This window comes from Scophthalmus maximus, chromosome 3, assembly GCF_022379125.1.
Source record: "Scophthalmus maximus strain ysfricsl-2021 chromosome 3, ASM2237912v1, whole genome shotgun sequence".
NCBI lineage: Eukaryota > Metazoa > Chordata > Actinopteri > Pleuronectiformes > Scophthalmidae > Scophthalmus > Scophthalmus maximus.
In genome coordinates, this window is record NC_061517.1 from 7,096,037 (window position 1) to 7,122,393 (window position 26,357).

General features: G+C 42.7%; 2 protein-coding genes across 3 annotated transcripts; one reads left to right on the forward strand and one right to left on the reverse strand.

Annotated features, from left to right (window-relative positions):
* The first annotated feature begins 1,493 nt into the window (after nucleotides 1-1,493).
* On the forward strand, nucleotides 1,494-14,180 carry LOC118316223. 2 transcript variants are annotated; one of them, XM_035643808.2, is made up of 6 exons: nucleotides 1,494-2,713; nucleotides 8,530-8,779; nucleotides 9,356-9,542; nucleotides 9,631-9,726; nucleotides 9,978-10,479; nucleotides 10,722-14,180. In XM_035643808.2, the coding sequence occupies exons 2-6, from the start codon at nucleotides 8,739-8,741 to the stop codon at nucleotides 11,669-11,671; spliced, it is 1,776 nt and encodes a 591-aa protein (XP_035499701.1). In that variant the 5' UTR covers nucleotides 1,494-2,713; nucleotides 8,530-8,738; the 3' UTR covers nucleotides 11,672-14,180. The 2 variants fall into 2 exon arrangements, with proteins under 2 accessions (XP_035499701.1, XP_035499700.1); XM_035643807.2 differs by having other exon boundaries at nucleotides 8,547-8,779.
* Nucleotides 14,181-16,730: 2,550 nt separating this feature from the next.
* snx21 (sorting nexin family member 21) lies at nucleotides 16,731-25,278 on the reverse strand. Its single transcript, XM_035643809.2, has 6 exons — nucleotides 25,051-25,278; nucleotides 22,522-22,863; nucleotides 22,116-22,312; nucleotides 21,589-21,730; nucleotides 21,240-21,405; nucleotides 16,731-19,926 (listed from the first exon to the last, which is right to left on the reverse strand). Exons 2-6 carry the CDS (start codon nucleotides 22,826-22,828, stop codon nucleotides 19,443-19,445), a joined length of 1,296 nt encoding a protein of 431 aa, XP_035499702.1. The 5' UTR covers nucleotides 22,829-22,863; nucleotides 25,051-25,278; the 3' UTR covers nucleotides 16,731-19,442.
* Between the last annotated feature and the right edge of the window lie 1,079 nt (nucleotides 25,279-26,357).

Below are 26,357 nucleotides of genomic sequence, written 5' to 3' on the forward strand. Positions count from 1 at the left end.
TTTCTAGGGTGTGTTTGTGTGTATTCAGGTCTCCATGGACTCATGGAGCTTCTTTAATCCGTATTAATTTGACTTATATAACTCAATCTTCCTCGCACTCTTCTGTAATCAATCTCATTCTTCTCTCAGGAGAACAACTCGCCACCCAGAACAATTATCACAACCGTTCTCCACTCTGACAATTGAATGCCGCCTGGAAAATCCCACATTGCTTCAGTGGGTTTTTGAATTTCATCTAAATTATATTGAATGTAACGTGGATGATTTTACTCCTTGAAATACATAAATGTATCTTTTGAATAACTATTATTTTTTCTTTTTAAACCAATTTTTTAATATTTGTTTTATCTTGTTTCTACTCTGTAGCACTTTGCTTTTAGCGATGAAAAGTAATCTATAAATTAACTTTATTATTATTATTATTATTATATTTTTCAAGCAGACATTCCACTTAAATCTGTCTCATCTTTTAAATTTGTATCTGTCTCTTGGACTACAGGTCCAAAACAAAAAAACAGTGATATCTGAATTATATTTATTGTTTCTAATTGTTTAAAGAGTTCAAACCTGCAGCCGTTTAAACCTCAAACAAACAACTTTGAAAAGAAGTGATGATGAAGACAAATAGTCTTTAGTTTCATATGAGAAAACTTTGTCCGTTATTATAATAGTCATTTACACCACAGGGCTGAAGTGCACCACTGCCCCAGTCTTAACAGAACTGTTCATGTTTTATTTCAGGTGATCGTTAATCTTTCATAATCTTTCAATCTTTAATGGCTCCTTGCACTCTAAACACAAGCTGCATATATTACGTGTTTCTGAGTTATGTAACATTACATCATTTTTTTTTTCTTTTGGCAAGAAATATATTTGAATCAGCGAAGGTGTCCTGCCAGAGAAAGGCATTAGGACGTCAGGTGGAGACGTATACGACTTTTATCAGGAGACTGGGGTTTGAATCCAACTTTACTTTTTGAATTTGTTAACGCATTATTTTCAGTTTTTTGATGTAGCAGAATATTTGACATTTATTACTTAAATCTTGTCCCGATGTCATTTCCCCAAATAATCTCCCACCAATAACACAATTAGATGTTATTCAGAATTTTATACTTTTTTTCTCTGCCAAGGAGCTGATGTTTTCACCCCTGTCCGTTTGTTTCTGTCTGCAGGATTCAGCAAAAACTACAAGATGGATTTCCAACTTGGTGGAAAGATCGGACATCGGTCAAAAACGAACCCATTGAATTTTGCCATTGATCTGAACAAAGAAATCACTTTCTTTCACTTTCCTTTTATTGTGTCATTTTCACAGATTTCGAGGAAATAATTCACGGATGACATATTTAGGGGACTGATCTATGAGTGTGTACAATTTGGTTCGACTTGATTGAATTATTAGGGGGCTGTTGGGCCTTGACGGAGTTATGTGCTCTACTGAGTGACATTCAGATATAATTGAATTGTGTGTGTGTGTGTGTGTGTGTTTTCTACTTTATAACTGCTTCACTGGGAGTAAAGGAAGTCAGTCCGCTTAATTGACTGTATAAAAATGTAAATACAGTCGTCACAGGAGCAACAGTAAAATGAGTGTGTGCTCAAAGTTACAGTACACACAAAATATACAATATACAATATATATGAATAACATAAAAAGCCAAATCACAAAGTAACACATAAAAAACTGAGAACACACACACACACATCAACACGCAGGCACACAGGCACGCACACACACAAGCACAGAATAACATCAGCATCAGTCATGGCTGGGGGCAAAGACACGGGTGAAGCGCAGGAGGAGGAAGGCATTTTGAAACAGATGGTGAGAGAAAAAGGCAGCACGGTAAAAAAGAAAAGAAAAAGAGATGGACCGAAGGCATAAGAAGGTTCAGGTCAAAAGAGAGGGAGAGGTGAAGGAGAGAAAAACCACTGAATGGATGGTTAATACTGACGGCTGATCTCAGCCAATCGGAGCAGCCGCCTCCCCTCCTCCTTGCATCCAGCCTCTGTGATTGGCTGGCGAGAGCAAAGATGCAGAGGGAGAGAGAAAGTGAGAGACTGACAGCAGGATGAAGACAGAGGAAGAAGAAGAAGAAGAAGAAACTGTCAGATGTGAACAGCTCTGTTCTTCACATCCCTCCCTCTCTATCTCTCTCTCTCAGTCTTTCAGTGGTGCCTCTGTCTCGCTCGCCCCTCTCAGAGCTGCCAGTGCTGCTCGTTCGCCCGTGCTGCTTTGTGATTCCGAGGAGAGAGAGGTTTAATGCAATGGATCTGCTGCCCACCGACTGCTGCTGTTTACACCGCTGCATCATGGGAGCCGTAGTTTCCCCGACAGCACAGGAGGACAGCTGATTGGCCGGGGACTGTGGGTTATCAGAGTTTGGAGATGTGAGCTGGCGGCCGGACGAGGCTCAACAAACTCTCTTTCTCTCTTTTCTCTCCTTCCTCCTAATCTCTTGCTCTTTTTAACCCTTATCCTCTCCTCTCTTCCTCCCACTTTCTTTTTCTTCTGTAGTTTCTTTCATCTAATCTCTACGTCTTTCTTCCTCTCCCTCATCCTTCTCTCTCTTTCAGTTCAGTTCACATCACTCTCAACATTACCCTCTTTTTACCCTTCATCCCTCTATTCCGCTCCCCCCCTCTCTCCTCCTGACTTCTATCCGTCCGAGGAAAAGTCAGAATGGGTTGTCGTTTCACTAGGATCAAGGTGAGTGACCTTCTGCAGGGCATGAGAGAGAGAGAGAGAGAGAGAGAGAGAGAGAGAGAGAGAGAGACTTGGGAGAGAGACAAAGGATGAGAGTTACAGAGACAGAGAGAAAAAGGGGAGAGGACGGGGCAGATAATGAGATGTGATGGATGCTGAGGTGACCTGCTCATTCACATGCCTCTCATAACACACACACACACACACACACACAGACACACACACAAACACACACACACACACACACACACACCTAACCTAGATGGTACCAGTGAACTCAGACAATGGCTGAGGGAGAAGATGACTGAAGGCTAAAGGCTATTTACTGTGTGTGTGTGTGTGTGTGTGAGTGTGTGTGTGTGTGTGTGTGTGTGGAGAATGAGGAAGCAGAAAGTGAAGAACCTAGAGAAAGTATAAGAGGAAAATTTGAGGTTCTCTAACTTCAAACTAATCACATTTATTCAGATCATTTTATAATATTATTTACTATATTCATATCTGTCCCCGAAAGGTTACAGAGCAGTGAAGAGAGCGAATCTACTGGTTCCTCGAGTATTTCCTCCACTGTTACGTTATTCATTTCCACGCGGATTTCGCGCCAAAAGTGTCGAATCATCTGGATTTCTATTTTGTCTGCGTCAGTGGCGAAGTTACTCAAACACTTCAATGCAGACGGATCAGTTTAAACTCGAGGCTTCAGAACAGCAGTTCACAAACCGATGGCTGACGTCACCTCTGGGTCTGCCACTTGTTGTTTGGCAAGCTAAGTTAGCTAAGGTCGCTAAGTCCCAGCTGGTGATCAGGGACATGCTTCGTCTAACGTAAGCCACGATTTTTTGTTTTAATAAAGTACGGTTTAATACATGACATTAACATTTTGATTCATCGACTGAAGGAGACAAGTGACTCTTCTTGTTCTGAGTCTGTTTCCTGTTCCAACATGTCTGCCTGAATTACTCCTGTTCAGGTAAAACAAGCAGATGTTTGAGTGGTCAACGAGAGAGGGGGTGGAGATGGAGGCGGGGTTTGAAAATCAAATGTACTAAAATGAATAATGGCGCGAGCCAGCACGTTCAACACCAAACCCCTGAACCCAGCTCACCTGAATGTAGCACCGCCAAACAGGGTTTCTTTTCATGACTTTTCATCAACTCTGCGTTTTCATTTGTCCATTACTTTGGTTTATGACCAAGTACCTGCAAAAACAAATGACAGTCCCATCAGCCTCATTTGTACTTGGTTGTTTCGTAAGTATTTTGCAGTAGTTTGCGTGCTGAAGTGATAAACTAAGACGCAGAACATGGTAAACAATCAACATTTTGCTTAAACTCCTGACCCATGGAGGAGATTACAATGTGTCTCATGACCGGTCTTCACTTCACAAAGGTGAACGAAGGTCAGCATCAATGTGAACGTCACCTGGGGTTTTCAAAACCATCCGACATAAAGATTCTTGCTCTGCTCCCAACTCCATTCATTTATCCACATTTTGCAGAAAATAGTTGAGCAGTTTTGGTAAAGTTTACTGTTCACCTGTAAAACTGCTGCTGCTTCAACACAGAAAGATTCGTAAGATGAGCTGAGGAAGAATGTTTTAAGGGAATCGTCATAACCTCATTTATTTCATTTCAGTTTTTTTGTGTTGTGTGTGAGAGTGTTATTCCTAAAAAACAATCATATGAGCCACCATTTTGTAAACCCTCAAACATGTGTGGTTCTAATAAACATGTTGGAGATGTCTCTGCAGAGCTGCAATTGATACCAATCTATTAATTTGATTTGACAATGGAACATTTTCAATCTTTGTAAAACTCAAACCATCTGAGTGTGACTTCCATCCGTGACTAATCTGGAGAAGGATAGCCGAGCTCTCGTTCCAGGCCAAGGACAAACTTGTTTTTTTGTGCTCTATTCCTTCGTCTGAATAAACAGCATGCGAACCCATTTACGGAGCGTGCTCTTGCTTTGCTTGCACAAATTAGTCTGTCTTGGAAAGTGTTTGTTTGTCTTTGCACTCTGGCTTATTTTCTCTCTGCTTGCTGTAGCATGAGGCCGCATCTCCGTAATTGCCGTCCGAGGATATCTGAGGTTTCCTCCCTTGCGACGATCGGTGACGTTGCTCGTAGCTTTGCCGCATTTTCATTAAGCGCCACGTCGTGGCTGCACAGTTCGCTGATCAAAAAGGCTCGGTCGGCTGCTGCGGGACGCGAACTTGAGACACTCGGAGCTGAACAATCTGCACTGGGACACCGCGGCTTCCCAGCTACACGTGTCAGCAGAGGTTCTGTCCTCGGTGCATTGATGCTACGGGCACCGTCGGATGACTGCGCGTACAGTACAGGACATCGGTGGACCTCTGACAAAAACCAACACGGACAGGCCGCGACAGAAAGAGGAGGGGGAATACTAATTTGATCTGATGGCCGCTGAGGCAGGACATGAAATACAGTGTTCACAAACAGCCACTGAACACATCAGTGTACATACAGTAAAACATAAGACACGGCAGAGACACAGAGGGGGAGTATAACACAACCGGATTGCACAATTTTGCCTAGATACTGACTGTTCCACTTTTTGACATCTGCCATGGAGGTTATGTTTTCACCCCTGTCCGTTATATTTGGTTTGTGTGTCAGCATGATTACACAAAAAGTACAGAACCGATTTCTATAGGACGGTGGAAGGATAAGAAGTGGGCCAAGGAAGAACCCATTGAATTTTGGTGTGGATCTGAACAAAGATCCAGGAACTTTGTTTCAATCACTTATATATGTATATATATATATATATATATATATATATATATATATATATATATATATACACGCACACACACGTACATATACACATACATATATTGCAAACCAGTGTTCAAACAGAATCTCTGTCAGACTCGGATGAAAATCTTCTGTCGTGCCTGCCGAAGCCGAACGAGAATATTTGATCTATCAGTTCTGACAGTACTGCCGGGGAAAAGGGAGATCGTAGAAGACCACACTTGATTTGTTTCTGATACGAGGATGACTGGATATAATGCTTACATGGAAAAAAAACCTGTGATGACTAAAATGGTGGCAACATTTCTGTGTTGTGGTGAATTATTCGGGGGTTTTGTTTGGATTATAGTGAATGGATGTATGATTTTTTTTTAAAAATCATTGCAACTTTGTTCAGTCTGCATTAACTTCTTATTATAAACCAGATCCTGGATGGGGAATTTTCCTTCTCTCTCAGGCTTTTGGACACAAAACAATACATAACAAACAAAGCATCCTGCAGCTTTTAATCATCACTGCACCAGAATATCTCAGGGTTTTGACTCTTGTGAGAAAAAGTGACTCACTTTCCACTTCACCCAAATCATACAGCTCATGCAATCGACAGCACTTTCCCACTGAATCTTTCTGAGTCCGTCAGCCTCAACAGCAAGAGGAGGAATAAACTGCTCAGCTGAGGATCTTTGTCTTATAGATAAGCAGAGCATGAATTATATGTTTGAGTCAGAGTCATGCTTTTGTTTAATAAGGGAATATGTCCTGATATTTTCCAACGTTTTTCTTCAATCTTTTTTTTATTTCTGTAGATATACAGCACGTCAACCCATCAAATCAGCCTCCTCAAAAAGCCATTTCAGTAAAGACTCCAGTCTCCTTCTCTGCCTCATTCTTGTGTCAATATCAGCAGGAGGTTTAGGTTTTGGTTGGAACACATTTGCCGTTATGCAAGTTTGTATGAGTTGCCTCCTAAAACACTTTGTTGGATCCGGTTCTCTGATACACTTTAATGCAGCTCGCTGAATCTGACACTCCTATTTCGTTCCTGCGCGCTGACCGTGATTTTGTGCTGAGAACGAGGACGAGTGTTGCATTTTACACAGTTTTGCACTTTGAGACTCAGTGAGTCAAAGCTTCGTAGGAAGAAAAAAAAAACTGTGAGAGAAAAAGAGAGAGAGGGATAGAGACAGATAGATGGAGAGAGAGAGAGAGAGAGATCAGTTTGTGTTACTGTCAAAGTGCAGTAGAGCGTAACACACTTCTCCAGGGTACAGCACATCACTCTCACTCTCTGACTTCTGCATGCGTGTGTCTGTGTTCCCATGTACTGTATGTATTTGTGTGTATGTTTCTGCACGTTTGACTTTGTATGAAGCAGGTTTTCCACATGTATGAACTTTGATTCATTTATGTATATGTGCACATCTTTGTGTGCGTGTGTGTGTGTGTGTGTGTGTGTGTGTGTGTGTGTGTGTGTGTGTGTGTGTGTGCGCGCGCCTCAGGCCTTGCACCGAGAGTGTAAAGACTGCAGTGCTGGCCCAGGGGTTACGGAAGGGCCGCCTATCCTGACCTACATCGTGTGCAGTTGAGACCGAGTCTCTTAAACTTTCCTTCGTCTCAACTTCCACGTGTGACGTTCTCACACAGACCGCAAACTGAACCACAGTTTTGTCATCACTAGGAGTCAGCGGACATAATGACAGAATGTCCTCCGGGGCCGGAGCTGTCCTTTTATGTCCCGAGCTAACAGAGCGCTGACACACTTACATTTGATATTTGAGGGCCCTCGGCTCATTCTTTGAGAGATAATCCACAATGAGCCGTGTAGTTGGCAAAAAAAACAGTAACCTAATAATAAGTTTAATTCTAAAAGGATAGATTCTGTTGTATCTGATGCATAATGTTGATTATATAATTTAAAGTTTTTTTAGTGGTCAAACGTATGGAACTAAAAATAATTCAAGGTACAAACTGTCACCTTTCCACATAATAAAAAAAATGTATATCAGCTGATATTTCAGTAATTGAAACCTTCCAAAACCAAATCAGTTGGGTTCTAGTTTTTGTCCAGTTTGAAATTTTAACAATACACTTTTTAGATCTTACTTTTATTTTAATTCAACTATTTTTACCAGATGAAGGATTTTGGACCTGAACTTATCTGAGAAACAAGCTAAGCAAACATTATTGGCAGCTATTAAAAAAAAGGAAAAATAAATATTAATAATTTTCTAAAAATCCAATCGAAGAAGAAATCAGCCAGTTATGTCTGTTTTTGTTTTGTAATTCTGTACTTTAAGATAACATTTTGGTTTTTTTTACCAGAAATATGACACAAACAGGATACGTCCAGGTTTGACAGCTTATGACAGCTGAGCCAAAAAGTCTAAAAAATGTTACAATAAGTTTCTTCTTCAGTTACTGTGTGTTATGCTACAACATCTTCATTTGGCTACTATTTGTCAGATCTAAATCGGTAAATAGCAGCGCTGTATTGAATGTGTGTGAATGGGTGGAGACTTGTCCTGAAAAGCGCCTCGAATGGTCAGTAAGACCAGAAAAGCGCTGTATAAATAGAGTCCATTCAGAATTTAACCATCTACAGCACAATAAGAGGAAATAATCAGATGCTTTTTTCGCCGGAACAGAAATCTGCAGACTCTTCTTTCCTGAAATTATACTAAATGGCTCAGTTTAAAAAATATATATTTTTATATGAAAACAGTGTGAATCATATACCATGTTATGCAACACAACTGTAGTCAGGCACGCCACAAAGTTAGATCAAAAAGTACTGACTGACCTTGTTTTAGAGGCCAAACTCCCACTTTGGCACTGTGCATTCATACCACCTCTATCCTTCATCAATGCTACAAATAACACTTGAATGTTACACAGTGGGAGCAGGATAGTACAGAGTCTCTCAGATCTTTTAAACCAACCTTTTCTCAAAAGCTTGAGTTGTTAAAAAAACATAAAAAAATATATCTTTAGTTTTTTCCCCATGTGCTGTGCGAGTGCAGTCTAAACTCTGATATTCAGTTTTTCTCTCTCATCAGGCCAAGCCTCGTGAACCTCCTCATCACAGACACAGAGAGGAGCTGCACTATGTGGACGAGTATGGCCAGCCAATCACTGTGCAGGTAGATGGGCGAAGGGGACGTGGTCACAGGAGGCGGCGATCCCAATGTGCAATTGAATGTGGCGCTCCGACAGAAAGACACTGGGAGGCCCTGAGAGCCCTGGGACTGATGGAGGGAGAGGACGGTCAGAGAGATGGCTACAGCGTAGGGTAGGTACTGTCTGGAGGCTGAGCGATGGGGGGGGGGGTTGGGGTCAGGAGTTTGCTGTAAGAGGTATCTAATTAGCTTCAGGCGAGGACAGAACGATGTGGCTGCAGCTGTCCTGGGTCAAAGAGGGAACTGAGTGCAAACTGCTGTAATGGGGATGTTGGACAAGGGCAGAGGGTAGAAGTTTAGAACATGGGTAAGCATTTTGGGACAGACGTAAAAGTCTGGGAATGGGCCAATGTGTATGGAAGTGAAAAGTACTTGGGGGACAAGTTTAGCTTTACAAGGTCAGATGATGATGTTGAGTCTTTTGGCGTGCTCATACATTTTCTTGAGTGGAAGGTTGTTCTGCTGAGACAGCTGTCAGTGCATACATGGGCATCATTATGCATGTAGCTGGAGATCATACATATTCATCAAGAAATTTACATAATACAGATCCTACCATTCCCGTTCAATCACATCTGAACCACAGACAGATCTACATGGTATGAAGACCGGTGTTCTCGGTGCAATCTCTGCCTTACAAATCACCGCCTCATAAAACATAACACAACCTGATTGCTTCCTCTACACAGACCCTACTATGGTCACATGACCATGTCACCTGACCTATACCCAGCCAATAGTCAAATGATGATGTCGCCTGATGTCTATCCTCCAAATGGCTACCTGGGCAGATCCTCAAACGACCAGCACCCGGGTAACAACTACCTGCCGAGCGTCTCTTACAGCTTAGATCACCTGGACAGACTCGACTACCAGGTGATTTGTTATGTGGTGTACCTTTTCTATTCTATATCCTTCTAAGATAATCGGTCACTTCAATTGTGACCTTTTGTTTCCATTCTAGGGACTGGAGATGTTGCCCTACCAGCCCAACTCAGAGAGCTGTCTGATTGGTTGCTACAACACTGAAGAGATGGAGCACAAGGATTTCCCCAGACAGGTCACTAATTTTAGTTTTGTACATCACAACTATTTCACTTCTCAGTAACTTCTCTGAGCTCCTCTTTCAGTTCCTCGGTCCTCCCGTAGCTGCACTTCTTTCTCGCTAACAATTACGCTTTTTACATATGTAGTGTTTCAACATTTTTGTGGTTGATTTAGCATTAATACTGATTTAGTGCATTCTAGTACTTGTCAAATTCTGTACTTTACCATGAAATGTATTCATATTCTCTCTTACTTTCTCTTCAGTCTGACTATCATCCTCATTGGCGGTCTGATCGTCCTCTAGGATATCTACCTCTAAGTGAGCTTGACAGTGGGCTGGGTTGTGGCCCCGACAGCCCGCTTCACCGAGTGGCGCTCTCAGAGGCCGAGACGGACGCCATGTCATCGCTGCCAGGCCACACCGCCTCCTCCCAAGGCTCCTCCTCTTCCTCCGAGTCCCTGATCTCCTCTGAACCAAGTGACTCGGGCTTCCACAGCGTCAGCACCGGTGATCACAGACGGCTGCACAAAATTCACGGAACTCATCGGCAATCTCAACATCTCCGCTCAGGCCACTCCCCTCGAGAGCAGAGAGGACGCTGGGATCTGGAGTCCATCCCTGAAACAACCCTTATGACTCACCCTGGACCCCCCCAGGCGTCCCGCTGCACTGTGGGTAACAGCACGACCACAACAGTTCACTTCCACAGAGCTGAGAGGAGTCCAACTTTACCTCGCCACCGATCGCCACCCTCCCCCTCCATCGGTGAGTAAAGCTCCACAAATCATTTTCCCCAAACCAATCCATCTGATGCCACATTTCACAGACTCTGAAGACTCATCTGGAACTTCAAGTGCATCAGTAATGTTCCAATAAACAGGGTCAATTAAAATATCTCCAGGTCTTCTGGACTTGTTTACCCTGGCACCGAGGCCTGGCTACAGGCAGATTTATAGTTTTAAAGATGTGATGTTACACTGGCCCTGATTTGTTTTTTCTATCTGTAGGTTGTCGTACTGAGCCCTGCCAGCGAAGAGCGCTATGGCTGGAGCAGCAGCAGAGAGGAGGTGGCACGATAGAAGGTCCAGGACGGAGTCGAACGATACAAGATTTGAGTGAAGGACAGCGCCGCCGCAGGGCCAGTCACCCCAACATGGCAGATCCAAACACTATTGAAAACAAACTCCAGAACAGCCAGTCAGGTGCAGCCACCAACACTGTTGGACCGAGGAGCAGGGCCAGTTATCCCAGTAACTGTCACCCCACCAGTCACCTTAGCATAGACAGAACCAGTCTAACCAATCATCAGAACACGTTGAGGAACAGCCAGGGCTCCATTCGCAGCAGAGAGGAGGACACTCTCTCTAAGAGTCCTGGATCGGGCTCCAGTGGAGCCTCAGACTGGCGTGGCTTTCAGACTCTTGGGAATCGTACCGGCAACCTTAAAGGGCCTCCTGTTCCTTTTTACAGCACGCTGGGTGCCCCACAACGGAGCCCACACTCTCCACCCTCTCCCCGCTCAAGGCTGTCCAATCAGAAGTCGGTCAGGAATCAGCTGCTCAGAGCCCGAGCTTACCGTTTGGCCAGGGAGCGCAGCGAGGTTACAACGGACGAGGAGGTGCGAGGAGACAGGGAGAGAGACAGGGAGGAGGAAGGAGAGGATGGCCGATTGGCGGGGCGATACTGGAGCCGGACAGAGAGGAGACGCCACGCGGCGCTGTCTAGGCAACACAGAGAGAGGAGAGGAGGATTGGGGGAGGAGCAGTCCGGGGGAGTTCAGGGGTCACTGTCGTCTCAGACGGTGCTGGAGCTGAGCCACATGAAGCAGAACCGGCTGAGGAACAGCAAGATGCTCGACGATTGGACAACAGTGGAGGAGCTGCTGACTCATGGAACACGAGTGGAGAGCGACAGTCAGCTTTGCCCCAGCCCCCTGTTATCGGTTACTACAGTCTGATTGGAGAACCTCACGCACCCCAATCCGACCGGTTGCTGATTGATTGGGACCTCCGATCTATCAGGTCCAGATTCACAAAAGGTTTGTGTGGTTAACTTGTAAACTCATTGTCAAGAATCTTTCTATGTCAGGCCGTGGTAGCAGGTAATGCTGTGTTCATTTCATATCAATTAACCACTAATTGTGAGCAACCAATTGGGGAAAAAACAATTAATGTCAGTTTCTGGCTTGAATTTCCAAGTGGGAGATGTGGGGAATTAAATCACAAAACTATAATTCAATTGGACTCCCACTGCAATCTTAGTGAGTCTGGATCTGAGTTGTGTTATTTAGGAAGTTCTGACGTATTTGCTGATGTGCCGGAGGCTGGAAGCTTCTCCTCAAATGGGTGTAAAACAAGAGAACTGGAGGAACCGGCAGAGATAAGACCGGGGCTCAGGAGGAAAATGACCAACAGTCTATCCCCCAGAAAAGGCAAAAATGACAATCTTTGACCCAAACTGAAGTTTAAACCAACGGTACTATCTGACAAGTATCTCTTATCCAACGTTTACCATAGAAATATGTTACTGTATGTGTGTAAGACACAGGACTCTTAAGTAGCTGCATGGGCTTCAAACTCTGCAGTGCTACCCGACTCATTGGATGGATTGGTCGAATTTCTTCACAACCCAGACTGACCGGGACTGGTTTGAAATATCACACCACTGGTTATGTTGCCTTCGTTTCTGTCTCTGTGCCATGAATATGTAGGAATCCTCCATGTTGCCGTTCACCACACTTTCTTTTTTTCTTTTTTTTAAATGGCCACTTCCACCGGCTTCTCCTTTACCATATTGATCTCCTTGCACTCACTCAAACTTGGAGTGTAAATAAGTCTGACTCTATAGAGAGGGCTAACAAGTCTCAATGCAGCACTGTGTGCAACCAGGTTTCTATTTTAGATGACATCTGTTTGGATTTGTTCTGCATTCAATTAGTTTAGCTGTCAGATGATGATATGCAGTAATATCTATTCAGCAAATGTTGTGCCATATGCCATGAATCACAAATAGGGATATATTATATTCAAAAGAATAGTTTGACATTTCAGGAAATACACTTATTTACTGTCTTGCTGAGACTAGTCAGATGAGAAGATTTAGAGCTCAACCCTATGAAGCTTTAAACATGAAGCTTAGAGTTAGCTTAGCTTTGCATTAAAAGGCCCTTTTAATTAAAAAAGCTAACTAGCTTCATATTTAACAGACATATGTGAGAGTGGCATCGATGTTCTCATCTAACTCTCACAGGAGCAAACAATCATTTAATTTTGCCTATTGTCAAACAATTCCTTTAACATGTTTCAGCCTCTGACGTCAGTAAGCGTATGGCCATCTCACGAGTACGCAGAGCATGAACTATTCTTGGTACATATCACTGTGTTGAGTGTTAAATTACTAAATGAGCTGTCGGCTGCAAGCTGCATGTTGTACTTTTCATTTTCAAATGACTCAGACTTTTATCCAGCCTGTCAGGTTTTCAGTAATCACATTCAGGTTAGTTTTTTCTTTCGCCCAAGATATTAGATGAGATTTTAGATCTGCCTTGATTCTGTGTGGGAAGACTGGAGGATTACTGGTTCACAGCTGCAGGAGTACATTAATCCCATAACTGTAAATGGGATTAGACTCGTGGCAAAAAAAAAGATCGATATCCCTGTCATGTCCTCACACAGACTGCTACAGGCCAGTACTGTGTGATTTACAGGCACCTTTAAGAGGAAGTGGTGGAAGATGGATTTGAAAATGTTAATCAGGTTTAAATGTTCTTATGTAATAATGTGTCATACAATGAAAACTGTTCAATGCAATTTTGTTAAATATGAGAAAATGACGATTTATTTTCATATTCTGTCGGGTTTTGGAAGAAGTGAAATCCTAAAGACAGGATCAAAATTCTTTTTTGATCCTGTCTTCAGGATTATTTTTTTCTTTAATTTGTTTCTTTTTCTAAAGTGTGTGTGTATGAGTGCGCGCGTGAGTGTGTCTTGAATGGCATATCATTAGTTAACTTTGAGATTGATACTAACTTGTTAGTAGTGTTTAGCCAAAGACTGTATGACTTTGGTTTGTGTGAAGCTTAGAACAATTTACCACCGTATGATGTCAAAGGATATTTTATAATCACAGTAGTTTTATATATTCTCTGTTATTTTTGCCTTGAGTAGATTATTTTCTGCTTTTCATCAACATCTTGCTAAGCTAGTGTACGTAGATGTTAGTGTACAACCAACTGTTAGCATAAACAGATTAATACAGTATAAACCCAGCATGTTAACTCATGATTAACACAGATGACTGTAAATAAAGATGGACGTTATGACAGATCGCCAAAGTGAAGCAAAATTATCTGGATCGCCCCCTGGTGGCTGGCTGCAGTACATGTCCTAAACCCTGCTCCCTCCATGTTAGCAGATTGTACATGGACCAAACAAAAAAAAAGGACATGTTAAATAAATGTTTCCAAAGATGGTTTCTGTCACTTTAAGAAGTTTTCATCACACTGATGCATGTTCACGTGTTCATGTTTCTGATAAGTTTGGTTTTAATTAGTTATTTGATTTCTATAAACGTCATGATTGACAGCTGAAACTGATGTGTGGTGTGTGGGCCCCCAACGATCACTACTAATCACGCTCTGGCTCCCAGTGACATCGCCAGCACAAGAGATAGATCCAAGATATTTTGGTTCAACAGGATGATATATAGACGCGCCGTCCATCTTTATGTGCAGTCATCGATTTTCACAGAACAAGCATGTCCAGGTTTTTCCCAAAGAATTGTCAAAGTCAGCGTCTATGTATTTTTTCCACAGACTGGAATTTCAATCATTTGTTAGTGCTCAAGTTGAATATGCCAAATTAGAGTGAGTAATTTGATTTATAAGTTGTTGCTAACTATCGTTGCCTTTCAGAACCTCTGTGGTTGTTCTCTGTGCGGTCAAATTTCATATTCCTCAGAAAATCTTGCTATTTTGATCTGAGATTCTTTCTTCAGAATTCAATGATTTTTTTTTTTTAAAGGACAACTCTTGTGATGTTCAATATTTTTCTTCCTGTCAACAATTCCCATGTGCAGAACTGACCAGCAAGTGTAATGACAAGAGTCATTATGTGTGCATCAAAGCCGAGATACATTCCTCTGAGCCATAGAGCTTCACTGATTTCAAAATACTATTAAAATCACACCAGTGAACCGCAGTGTGTCACATGTTCCTTTATCACCATGAGCACACACTGTACTTTATTTAGACTCGGTCACGCCCACACACCCTCCTGCCGCCGCAAATACTCACTACAGCACTAAATGTGGATTTGCTGAAAATAGTAATAAGAAACCTTCAGTAGGAGCCAATGGGCTTAGGGTCAGAGAGACACAGACATTTACATTCTATACTAGATAGTGCAGCTGCGGAAGAGTATAGCTGCCAGCCATGAGGATAAAAACATGAAGAGGAAGATTTTTTTTTTTGCATTTTGCATTTTGCGAATGTCAAAATTTGAAGAATAAAGTCAACATGTTGAGAGTGAATTTTAAGGTTAAAGTCAGACTTTTAAGACCATGTCCAACGATTAACGTTAGCGCATATGACCCTCTACAAAATGCTTTGTGTAGATGAATGGGTGAAATTAGTTTTAGTAACAATGGAAGTTCTTTCTCTTTTAGCCATAAACAGTGTGATGATAATGATGAAGATGAAGAAAAGATAAGAAGTTTAGGGGCCAGTTTCCTTTTTTAAAATTTGTGTTAATAAATATACATTCAATAATGTCTTTTCTTGTGTTTCATGATAAAGTTGCCACGAATATTGACTGACATCACTCTTGATCAACACTTCCACCAACAGCCATGTTGGTGCTTCAGTCCTGCTCTGTGACCGTTGCTATAGCAACTGGTGTTTCTACGGCAGCTGATGTCTCGGTTCCTGGCCTTGTCACCATGGCGATGTTACGTGGAGGACAATGGGACCTATTTACAGCCAACACTCGTCAGCCGTGGAGCAGCAGCAGCACCAGCGACATTAAAACCCACCTGGACGGACTCTGAGCACACATCTGTCTCCCCGCTCCCTCATCACCTTCACCGTCCTGTGGGTCCAGAGCCAATCAGTCATCATCACATGACCACTACAGTCAGTCTAACCAGTAGAAAACAAAAGATGAGACTGATTCTAGAATCTATTATCATGCTGCGATTAAAACAGTGAACTGCTGAGTCTCGTCCTTCTACATCTCACCTGAGGAATCTGAAAACAAACTGCGTCATCACTCAGACATGGACTGAAGCAGGGCGGCCTCTGCTGGTGACCACGAGACCGTACCACTGCTGGACCCAAATACAGAAAATCTGCAACTGCAGAAGAAAAAATATTTTTAGCGAAAAGAGTGATTCTAAACCCACAGTGACCAAGTTCATTATAAGTGACGAGCAACATTTCTCAGTTGAAATGAGTCTCAGTTACAAAAATCATTTCACAATTAAATATTTTTTTTAAACAAGATTAAGGAAACAAACTACAGCTGTTAATCTTCCTCAGACATAAATGTGGCTTAACATTAATTTCACACTTTTCAGAATTAATCCTGCAGTTTCTCGTAGCTCCTGTTCACCCATGAAATTAACTGTGAATTTGTGTTCACCTAAATTTTGTTATATTCTCCATCAAACACATTTCAATGCCTGCAGGATATTATTCAAAGATTCTTCGACAGACGCATTATATATTGTAGTCAAGTCGCAAGCTCCCTGGCTTCTTCAAAATGATTTCTCATAACGTCTCTGAACGGTTGCACTCCCACAAGACTAAATTAAATCTGTTGCTCAAGATACTTTAAAAAGTTCTGTGAAGGAATTACATAAGTGTTTGTTTTTTCTTCAGCAATTCTTTTGGTAGAGCAGAAAGTGAATCCTGGCCTGCTCTGTGGAATTCTGGAATTCCTCTCTGCTCTTCACGAGATGTTTACCAGAAATTAAATAAAATGTGAAATTTTCTGACATGAAGAAACAAAGGACAGAGCTGCAATTTGTAACAAATTTATTCCATAAAATATACTCAAATATATACCTGCAGACATACAGTAGCTCTATGAAGCAGCAATGCTACAAATAAATCCACATTTAAAAACATATTTTACAGGAGGAAGAGAAATCTGATCTGAAATCGCAGGTGGACGTGGGGAAAGTGGAGTCGGGAGAACCTTGTGTTTGTGTTACTTACAGTTTCAAAAATAAATAATTAAATCTGTGAAGTGAACATATAAACCTTTAGTGAAGTGAAGAAGAAAAATGAAAAACAACTCAAAACAGACCTGGAGTCAACAAACGCAGCATTATGAAGAAATAACACCTGAAAACAAGTCAAATATCTCAAGTCTGTAAAAACTGTGATATTGGAAGTATGTAAAAAGCCTCCCCCCCCCGCATTTTATTTAATCATTCAACAGCTTTCTTTGTTTCGAAAGTAAACAGTTGAGACAGACTGAGAAAGAAAGAAACTCAATAAAAAAGGTCCCAGATGAAATCGAAATACCTCCACTTCTACATTTCATTAACTGTAAACTTTAATTCAATAAAACACCCAAATTGATAGAAATCTAAATCGGTCTGGACCAGATTGTCTCTGGGTTAAAGCCCAAGGCCAGGATCACAATGTGACTTCAGTCTGTCCGACTCGCTTTGGGCTATTATGATCATATACTTTGAATAAAGATGATCAATGACCTTCACTGCGACAAACAGTGGCGACCCTGGATGACATCACAGAGCTGGTTTACTCTGTGTTTACTTATTCAGGTACGAGCGTGTTCACGTGAAGGAGGCAGAGTTGATCGTTACGAGCCTCACCATCAGAACCAGAGTGAAGAACTTGGCCTTATATAAAAGATCATTGCACTACGACATAAAGTGATGTTCAACAAAAAGAAATGTATTAAATGTAAACAATATGATCACATGATTAGAACAGAACAAAAAGCCAAATATGCTAAATAAGTGCAGGAGCTTTTTTTGTGTCTTTATTGCTGTGTGACTTTTTGGGGGATTTTTTTTTCTAATCTGATGAACAAACTATCTGAAATGATGTGATGCAGATAAAACAGATGTCAGACCGTTTCCTCTGCCAAAGCACAGAAGGAGAAAGCAGATGAGGTCAGTCTGACTTCAACGTTAGTTGAGAATCATGAGAAATGTTTAACGGTCCGATTTTATACAATATGCAGCTACAATAATGTGACGTGTACATATGAAAATTGGCGAATATGGCGAGTCCCCTAAAATCACACCACTTGAAACCAAAATCTGTTCATACGTATGGTTCTTGCATGAGGCCCAATATTTCTATTACTCATGACTTTTGTTTGCAGCATCTCCAACAGTCTGTCGCTGAATGCAGCATGAACGAGCTGAAAAACTCAAGTTCCTGCTTCCTGAATGTTATTAAACCTGGAGAGATGATATGAGCAGCTTCCATTCATCCATCACCAGGATGTGTGTGTGTATATATATATATATATATATATATATATATATATATATTCAATGTACCGGTCAGGTTAATTTCCCCTGTGTGATAATGTCTCGTCCCTTTTTAATCACCTGTTTTACACCAACAGTGGAAAAAACCTCGCTCTCGACTCTTTGTGTGTTTGATCATTTCATCTAAAGAGAGAAAAATTATCATATTTTCCACATTTTTCGCTCAGTTAAAATCAGTTATTCACATCTATTTTTGTCCCTTTATCCAATCATCCACTCCAGGTCACCATAACCACCAAAACCACTGGTCTCCATAGTAACAGAATCCACGTAAAAAAAAAACACACGTTCCTCAGTGAGACAGCATGTGTGGGGTCAGCTGACTGAGGAGGAAGAGAAGCGATGCGAGCTGATGAAAGTTATTAAATGATTTAATGCCTCAGTGACTGTTGAACTTTACAAACTGGCAACAGGTTTCTTTTAAAAAAAAATTATCATAATTTATTTTTATTTTTAAGAAAAGTGCAATAAAATGATTTTGTTCCTAAAATCTAAATTAAAATCTTAATGACAAAGTGAGATTTCTAGTAAATAATCCTGACTGCTCGGTAGTGAACAGCAGCTCAGCCAGAAATGTTAAAGACCAGACGCCAAGATGATGAAATGTCTGTCTCATCGACGCCTCGGCCAAATGAAGTCTCCATGTCAAGGCTGTTTCCGTTACGATGTCTGTGCACATATGTAATGTATGATAAATGGTTTAAAGACATAACTCTAAGATCAAACATTCACATCATTTCTGAAATTGGTTGGGTTTCCTTCCTCTGCTTCCTACAATTGTCTGTTTGTCCTTAGATTAATGAGAAAGGTTCTTTTAAACCAAAAAGCAGCGTTTGAATGATTCCGTTTTAACGGCCAAGATGATTCGATGGCACCTTTTCCATTTTATTTTTGAAGAATATTTTTTCCCTTTATAGATTTATGTTGCTTCTCACAACCAAGACTCTTTACTGAACTGGATAAGGCTTAAACATTTGACTGATTGATACGATCAGATGTTTATTTTGTTTGGAAGAATAAATAATAATATTTCAGTCAAAATATTTTGATAATTTCCCCCCCACACTTTTTCTCCTCTATTTTATTTTCTCCTAGATAATATTTTCTTGTTAATGCTTGTTTGTTGTTGTTGTTGATGTGTCATGATACATTACTGTATCGTAGTGATTGTACTCTGCGGTGTGTAAGGCGTCGTTCTACCCCTCCCCCTCGCTCTCCTGCAGGTTGTGTTTTACCAGAAACTCTTTCAAGGTTGGCTGATTGTCTAGCCCCGCCCACTGCTCCTCCAGCTGCTGAAGAAGCTCCTCCCACTGCCGTTTGTCTCTTCCTGTCTGCCACGACAGCCGAACCACCGTCCGCAGCAACTGCAAAAGGAGGGGGTGGGGCCTGTCAATACGTGGGCAGGGTGCACCAGTCTGTGGGAGGGGCTTCTCCTCGGCGTCATTTTGAGTCTCAGCGGGGGTCAGAACGCGGAGGGCGAGGTCGCAGTGATCCCGGGCCTCCTCCAGCTGGTCCACTTCTTGGAAACAGCACGACAGCCCCACAAGAGTGAAGAACCAATGGGAGGAAGACGGGAGCGTGGCCTGAGCCTGGTTGTCGTAGTAAATAGCCCAGCCCAGTTTTTGTTGCAGTCTCTTGGCGTTGAGCAGCGGACCCAGGGCCTCCTGGTAACGTCCCACCCTCAACAAAACAAGACAAACTCAACTATGAAGCATCTGAGCTACAAGTCTGATAACATCAGTATTTATCAAAAACATTCAGAGGTGAAGAAAAGAACTGAAGAGCGCAAGGAAAAACAAACCCAAACAGCTGCCAGACAACTGTTTTAAGAAATTATCTTCCAGGAAATTTGCATCTGAAACTATAATATTTTAAATCTAAAATACTTTTTTTATAGTACTGCCTGTTGATGAATTTCTCTCCTCTCAGAGAGACTGTGAAGATGAGTGTTTGGTTCACTATGCAAGGTCATCTTTGGCATAACGGGACAGTCGGTGGTTAGCTGAAGGCCGTCTCCGGGCGTCATAGTCTAAGAATTTGGTTTATTGTTGAGAGACATCTTATGAGACGCACTGAGGAAAACATAGAACATACTCAGACGGAGACAGAGGGTTTCTATGGAGCCATTTCCAATTTCCATTGTCAAGATTCTGAGAGACTGCGGGCATAGGGCAAGTTTTCTGGACACGATGCACTGACCACTTGTTGGTCTGTGTAACAAACCAGAAATCTCCTCAATGTTGGGCTCTTTGTAAAAAACACTTCTGCTTAAGACAGCCACGGTCTCCGTCTTCCTGAGTCAGCGTCACCTTCTTACATTTTTTCCCATTACACTGCCTTTCCTTTTAATGTCAAATTAAAGTCAGTATTTCATTATAACCAGCTGTTTGCTCATTGGCTCAGGAGGCGTTCAGGCGCTTCTAACCAATCCAGGACCACGAGTTCCTCCTGTATGATTTCATCTTTACCTCAGCCTGGAACACATCTGTGGGATTTTACTGATATTACCCGTCTTTTCAAAGTGCTGCTTATTCATTCAGTGCATTACTGACATTGCCTGCCCTACTCCCTTCGATTCACAATGAAGCCACGGAAGCCACGGGTGGAGGGAGAAGGGCTGAGTTCATCTTAATCTCAAAAATCTTTTAACATTTAAATTGGTTTCATTTTCAGCAATGGAGATTATGATTTCATGATCTGCATTGTTTTGTTATCTTGGCTATACAGATTGATTGAATTTAAGGGCACTGTTGGGCCTTTGGGGTATAAACTCTACTGGGTGACATTCTAGTTTTAAATATTATATAATCATATTACCTCCTCTACTCATACGCCTTCCAAGAGAATAATTCAAGTAGCTTTACAGAAGTTCACATGTAAACATGTTGTTCATTTTCACATTTCAGAACATCAGTATTGATATTGGTCAGGCTCTACCTGTCCCGAGTTTAAGGTAACACGTTTAAGGTGACAGGTGTCAGTGTGTTCAATACCTGAGGAGCAGCTGTCCAGTCTGCAGGTCGGACAGGTAGAAGAACTGTCGGACACACAGCGCCCCCCGCAGGGTGCAGAGTGAACACAGGTGAGACAGGTATTGTTCAAAGGCTCGGCTGCGCCTGGCGATCGTCTCCGCTGTGAAGTTCCTCCGCAACTTCTTTCCTGCAGCCATTACAACAGGTAGTGAGGTTTCAGCGTTTTAGCAGTGATCCCCGAAGACTGCAGGAAACAGGAAACAGCCCCCACTTCAACCCCACCACATCACCGGTGTGCCTCTCTAAATATTCAGGGCTTTAACAGTAACAACATCAGTGGCATAGAAAGCGTAATGTAACCCCTACTTACGCGGGAAACAGACGCGCTCCATCTGGTCTCCATGGTTACGGCGCAGCGTGACATGAAGGCGCTGGAAATCAGAATATCGTCGGGTGATTATGGCCGGCGTCTTATCGCTGCCACCAGACTGGATCACATGGATGGTGTATAGCTGGAGAGACAGTAACAGGTTTGGGATCTTTTAAATGAAGTAGAATTTATTCAGGATGTCCACAACCTTTCATGTGATTATCACAAGTGGCTGCTCTCTAAGGAACCCTCATTTTGTGATTGTGAAGAACTGACACCAAACCTGACACACAAATGTTTAAAATCACTGAAATATTATCTGCCTTCAAACCCTCTAACAGCTGTTGGAGATATCTGTGAAGAGCATGTAACATGAAATAACAACAAACTTCTGAGCTAAAACTGAAAAGTAGAAAATAATCTTTTAACAAAGATGAAGTGCTTCTGTGAAAAGCACCATCAGCTACATGACCTGCTCCGCTCTGTGTCAAGTGACCTCCTGACCTCCGCTGTTTGTCTGAACTCACCACGTATTTTGAGGAGCCGTCCTGCACCACGCTGGCGTCGGTGACCTCAAACATCAAGCTGTCCGTCAGCCGCCTACCAGAGGGGATGGGACTTTCTCCTCTGAGTGCACGCAGGTTCCTCCAGCTCTCCTGAAGCTGTCGCGTCAGCAGGGAGGAGGGGGGGGGGCCCGCCGAGGACACGGCGACAGGACTGGCGTCTACAAGACAGGTGAACAGACGAGTCAGCAAATTAACCCTCATTCCATTTAGTGCTTTTTAAAATACATATACTTCAGAAGCATCTTTTCCTTAAAAGTCAGAGTAGGATTCAATAAGAGGAATCATAAAAAATCCAATTGTTAGAACTGAGCAGATTATTTTCAATTATAGACAGATGAAAATATTGCATGAGCAGAATCCCCCTCACCCGTGCTGCTGAACCCCTCCTCCATCGACTCTCCCAGGAAGTCAGAGTCACTGTCCAGCTCCGACCCCTCGCCCTCTCCGCCGCCGCCATCCTCCACTTCCCCTCCTCCTCCTCCTCCGCTGTCAAAGCATAGCGTCCCCCCGAGCCGATCGGTCACGCACTCCTCCTCCTCCGCCAGTTCCGCCTCCAACTGGTCCTCAACAAACTCCTCCACTTCCTGCGTGCCTCCTGCTTCCTGCTCGGGACCTGCCCCATGACCATCTTTGAACAGCGACCGTTTCAGGCGATCCAGCAGCCGGGATGCCATGACGCTCCCTGGCCAGAGCAGGGTGTCGGCAGCGGCTGGAAAAGCATCACGCAAAAAGAGACACATTGTTTATACAAACTTATTTTTTTGGTAAATCAATATTGATAAGGTTATTAATCATCTCGCAGTCGATTGGTTTAGTTTAAAACTGAAGATTCACAGCGGGATGTTGGCTCAATCACCTGACATGTCAACACAGACAGAACCACTAATCTTGAAGCCCAGCCCAGGTCGCCGGCCACATACAGAGACAGACAACCATTAACTCTCACATTCACACCTACGGTCAATTTAGAGTCTCCAATTAACCTAACCCCATTCTGCATGTCTTTGGACTGTGGGAGGAGGCCGGAGAACCCGGAGAGAACCCAAGCACACATGGGGAGAACATGCAAACTCCACACAGAAAGGCCCTGGTTGGTTTGAACCGGGATTCAAACCAAGAACCTTCTTTCTGTGTGGCGAAAGTGCTAACCACTACACCACCGTGCAGCACCGACCTAAAACTAACATGTTGAAATGATATCTTTCGGAAAGCTTCAGCGGGATGATTTCAACAAATAAATTAGAAACTGTTCTGGTAATTTCATTGATTTTCAAGCAACAATCCTAACATTGCTTCTCAAATATAAATATTTATAATACTTAATATCTTCATGTAGAAAACAAGCAGTTTCTCTATGTCAGTCTTTGTACTGGGAAATTGTAATGAGCACTTTTTTCCACTATGTTTTTTTATGGACTAAATTATTGAGAAAAAATCTACAATCTAACACAAAGCAACAGAATCCAGGCCAGTGGAAACCGAGTTGGTCACGTTTCAACTCCACACACTGTTCTACATCTGAAACAGTCTGAGGGCCGCAGGCTAAGCGGGCTCCGGTTACAGGGCCGATGTCCTAGCCTCCGAATGGAAATCGTGTTGCACAGACATCAATAATAGAGCAGCTTGCTAAAGTCAGCCTGCAGCCAGGAAAACCAAACGCACAGCGCAGACTTCGGCCTGCTCCGCCTCATCGAGATTGTACAGTCACAGACATCCAGTGGTTACGAAGATCAACATCTGAGACAAAACACAATCTGAACTAGTCGATGATGAACTTGTGACTTGTTCCAGCCAACTGACTGGAACAGTGGTTTTAAAAAAACTACAGAGCACTTCTTTATAAACTTCCTGAGTAACAGGTGTTTTTTATTTATTTTGAATTAGGTCAAGGTCGCACTTAACAAGGTGCCAGGACTCCTTGGACATCCTCATGTAAATATTGAGACTTTTAAATACTCTGCTCCACACAAGTGACACAATCTGCAGATACATGCCAAATTTCAATAAAATCCATGATGATGCTTTAAAAAAGAATGATGATTAGACATGGAACCACCCTCTGGTGTGTTCATGTGCTTTTGGAATGTGGAAAAAAAAAACACGGACGCTACAAAAAAGATCTATCCTGTGTCACTGATTGTATTTCACAGTGTTTAAAACCGTCATAGCTTTGATATATGAAACAGATGAACTCGCGCCATTGATCACAAGCTTCTAACATTCTCTCCTGTCCATTTTTCCATGAATAAGATCAACGACTCCAGAGTTGTGGAACCAACATTTCCAACTTTTAAGAGATGTGTTGACGTGAATTTTCCCCAGTCGGGAACTCGTTTTTCAGATTATTCCAACATCTGTTGAACGTAGCACCGGTTGCAAAAAAAATATATATATATAAAAAAGGCTCAAAAGCCGAGAATCGAACCGAGGATTAGAATAAGTGATACTTCAGATCCCGGTTCACTTCTGCATGGAGGTGATGTGGAGCGAACACGTGTTACAGGTGTAAAGTTAGACGACCAGCTGAGGTTTTCATCTTAAATCACGGAGTCGTTGACATTAAACGTCACCGACAACAACGTGTAACTTGGGGCAACTTGTGGGCAACTCTGCCCACGCTGGACGCGAACACTGTCGGCGCCCGTGAATTCTAAAGTGAAACTTCCCCACACACTCGCAGTTTATCACCGGGAGGCGGAGCGGGTCGCTGTTCCCGCGGACCCCTCGCGGAGAAGGGGCGAAGCGGCTGCTGCTAGTGGCTAGAACGCGCCACCGCTTTAGCTTTAGCGCACATCGCCGCAAAGTTAGCGAACAAGCTAACAACTTTGTCGACACTCGGCGGGTCGATGGTGTTCGGCGATTTCATTCAGCTTTGGGGCGGGGTTGAGTAACTCACCCGGGGGCTTGAAGCTGACAGAGTTGCCCCCCCCCCCCCCACCACCACCCCCTTCCAGCTCCTGTCAAGTCATCTTCCGCCGCGCGGGGGTTGGAAGAGTTATGAAGCTCCGGGGACCTGAGGGCTGCTGGACCGTCCTGCTGCCGGGAGTTCCTGGGGTCCACCGCCGCCACGCACAGCTGACGGACTGTATCCTCATTCCTGACTGTGTCCCTCCGCTGCAGCCTGCAGGAGGAGGAGGGGGAGGAGGCTCCGGGTCGGACCCACGCGCCATATACGGCGGTGCACCGCTGCACCTAGAACAGAAGAGGGCGACACGTGTCCGGACATGACCGAGCCGGGCACTGGCCCCGGGCTCCAGCACAAGCAGGTTAATTAAAGGGATAGTTCAGTGATTTTTGAAGTGGGCTTGTATGAGTTACGCATGCGTAGTTAATGTCACTTTATGGAGATGGTGATCAGCAACAGTGGGACTGAGGATTACGCTGCTTCCACTTCTCCGCCAAACTCCGCTAAATGACATCACTGATCACCATCTCCACAAGGTGACATATTAACTATGCATAAGTAACTCATACAACCCCACTTCAAAATCACTGAACTATCCCATTGATGTAAGTGTGCACCCAGGAGAGTGTTGTTTGTTTGCAATGGAAAAAAGTGCACACGACCCCTGCAGCAATCACACATATTTTTTTCTTCTTCTGTTAATTGCAATATAAAGTGATTTTTTTAAATGCAGAACTTTTAAAATTATCGTTTTGCTTAACTGTGATGATTAAAATAAGCATGGTGGCATTTTTGTGATTAAACTAAATACAACTCTTATGCACTATCATGAAAAAATTATGTCACCTGCTAATAGTGTGTGATTATGAAATCTTGTATTGTAGAACATGTTCAAACAGGAGTTTATTTGCGGTAAGAAATCATCCAGCAGAGACACCTTGTCCTGTTTTACAACTTCTACCAACAAACACAACAAAAACATGACATCACATGAAAACACACCTTACTCCCAGAATTTATTAAAAATGATTATTAATATTAGTATTAATAATAATAATAATAATAATAATAATAATAATAATAATCTAAAATGAGCGCTTGAAGCTTATTCTGCTTATTTGATAAAAGTGTATGCACGTACAAACTGTTATCCATCATGGATAACCCAGACCATCCTCTCCACCTCACACTGGGCAGACAGCGGAGCTGTCATAAGGACCCGCTACAGGAAATCTTTCCTGCCACAAGCCATAAGATTTTACAACACCTCACCTCTGTCTGACAGATAGACTCTGGAC

Coding starts and splice junctions, on each gene's coding strand:
- LOC118316223 (XM_035643807.2), top strand. CDS start 2,687: ATGGGTTGTCGTTTCACTAGGATCAAG. Junction 9,543..9,630: donor TGGACAGACTCGACTACCAG/GTGATTTGTTAT, acceptor TTTCCATTCTAG/GGACTGGAGATGTTGCCCTA. Junction 9,727..9,977: donor ACAAGGATTTCCCCAGACAG/GTCACTAATTTT, acceptor CTTTCTCTTCAG/TCTGACTATCATCCTCATTG.
- snx21 (XM_035643809.2), bottom strand. CDS start 22,828: ATGGCATCCCGGCTGCTGGATCGCCTGAAACGGTCGCTGTTCAAAGAT. Junction 22,313..22,521: donor GGAGGGGTTCAGCAGCACGG/GTGAGGGGGATT, acceptor CCTGTCTTGTAG/ACGCCAGTCCTGTCGCCGTG. Junction 19,927..21,239: donor ACTGGACAGCTGCTCCTCAG/GTATTGAACACA, acceptor TGTTTTGTTGAG/GGTGGGACGTTACCAGGAGG.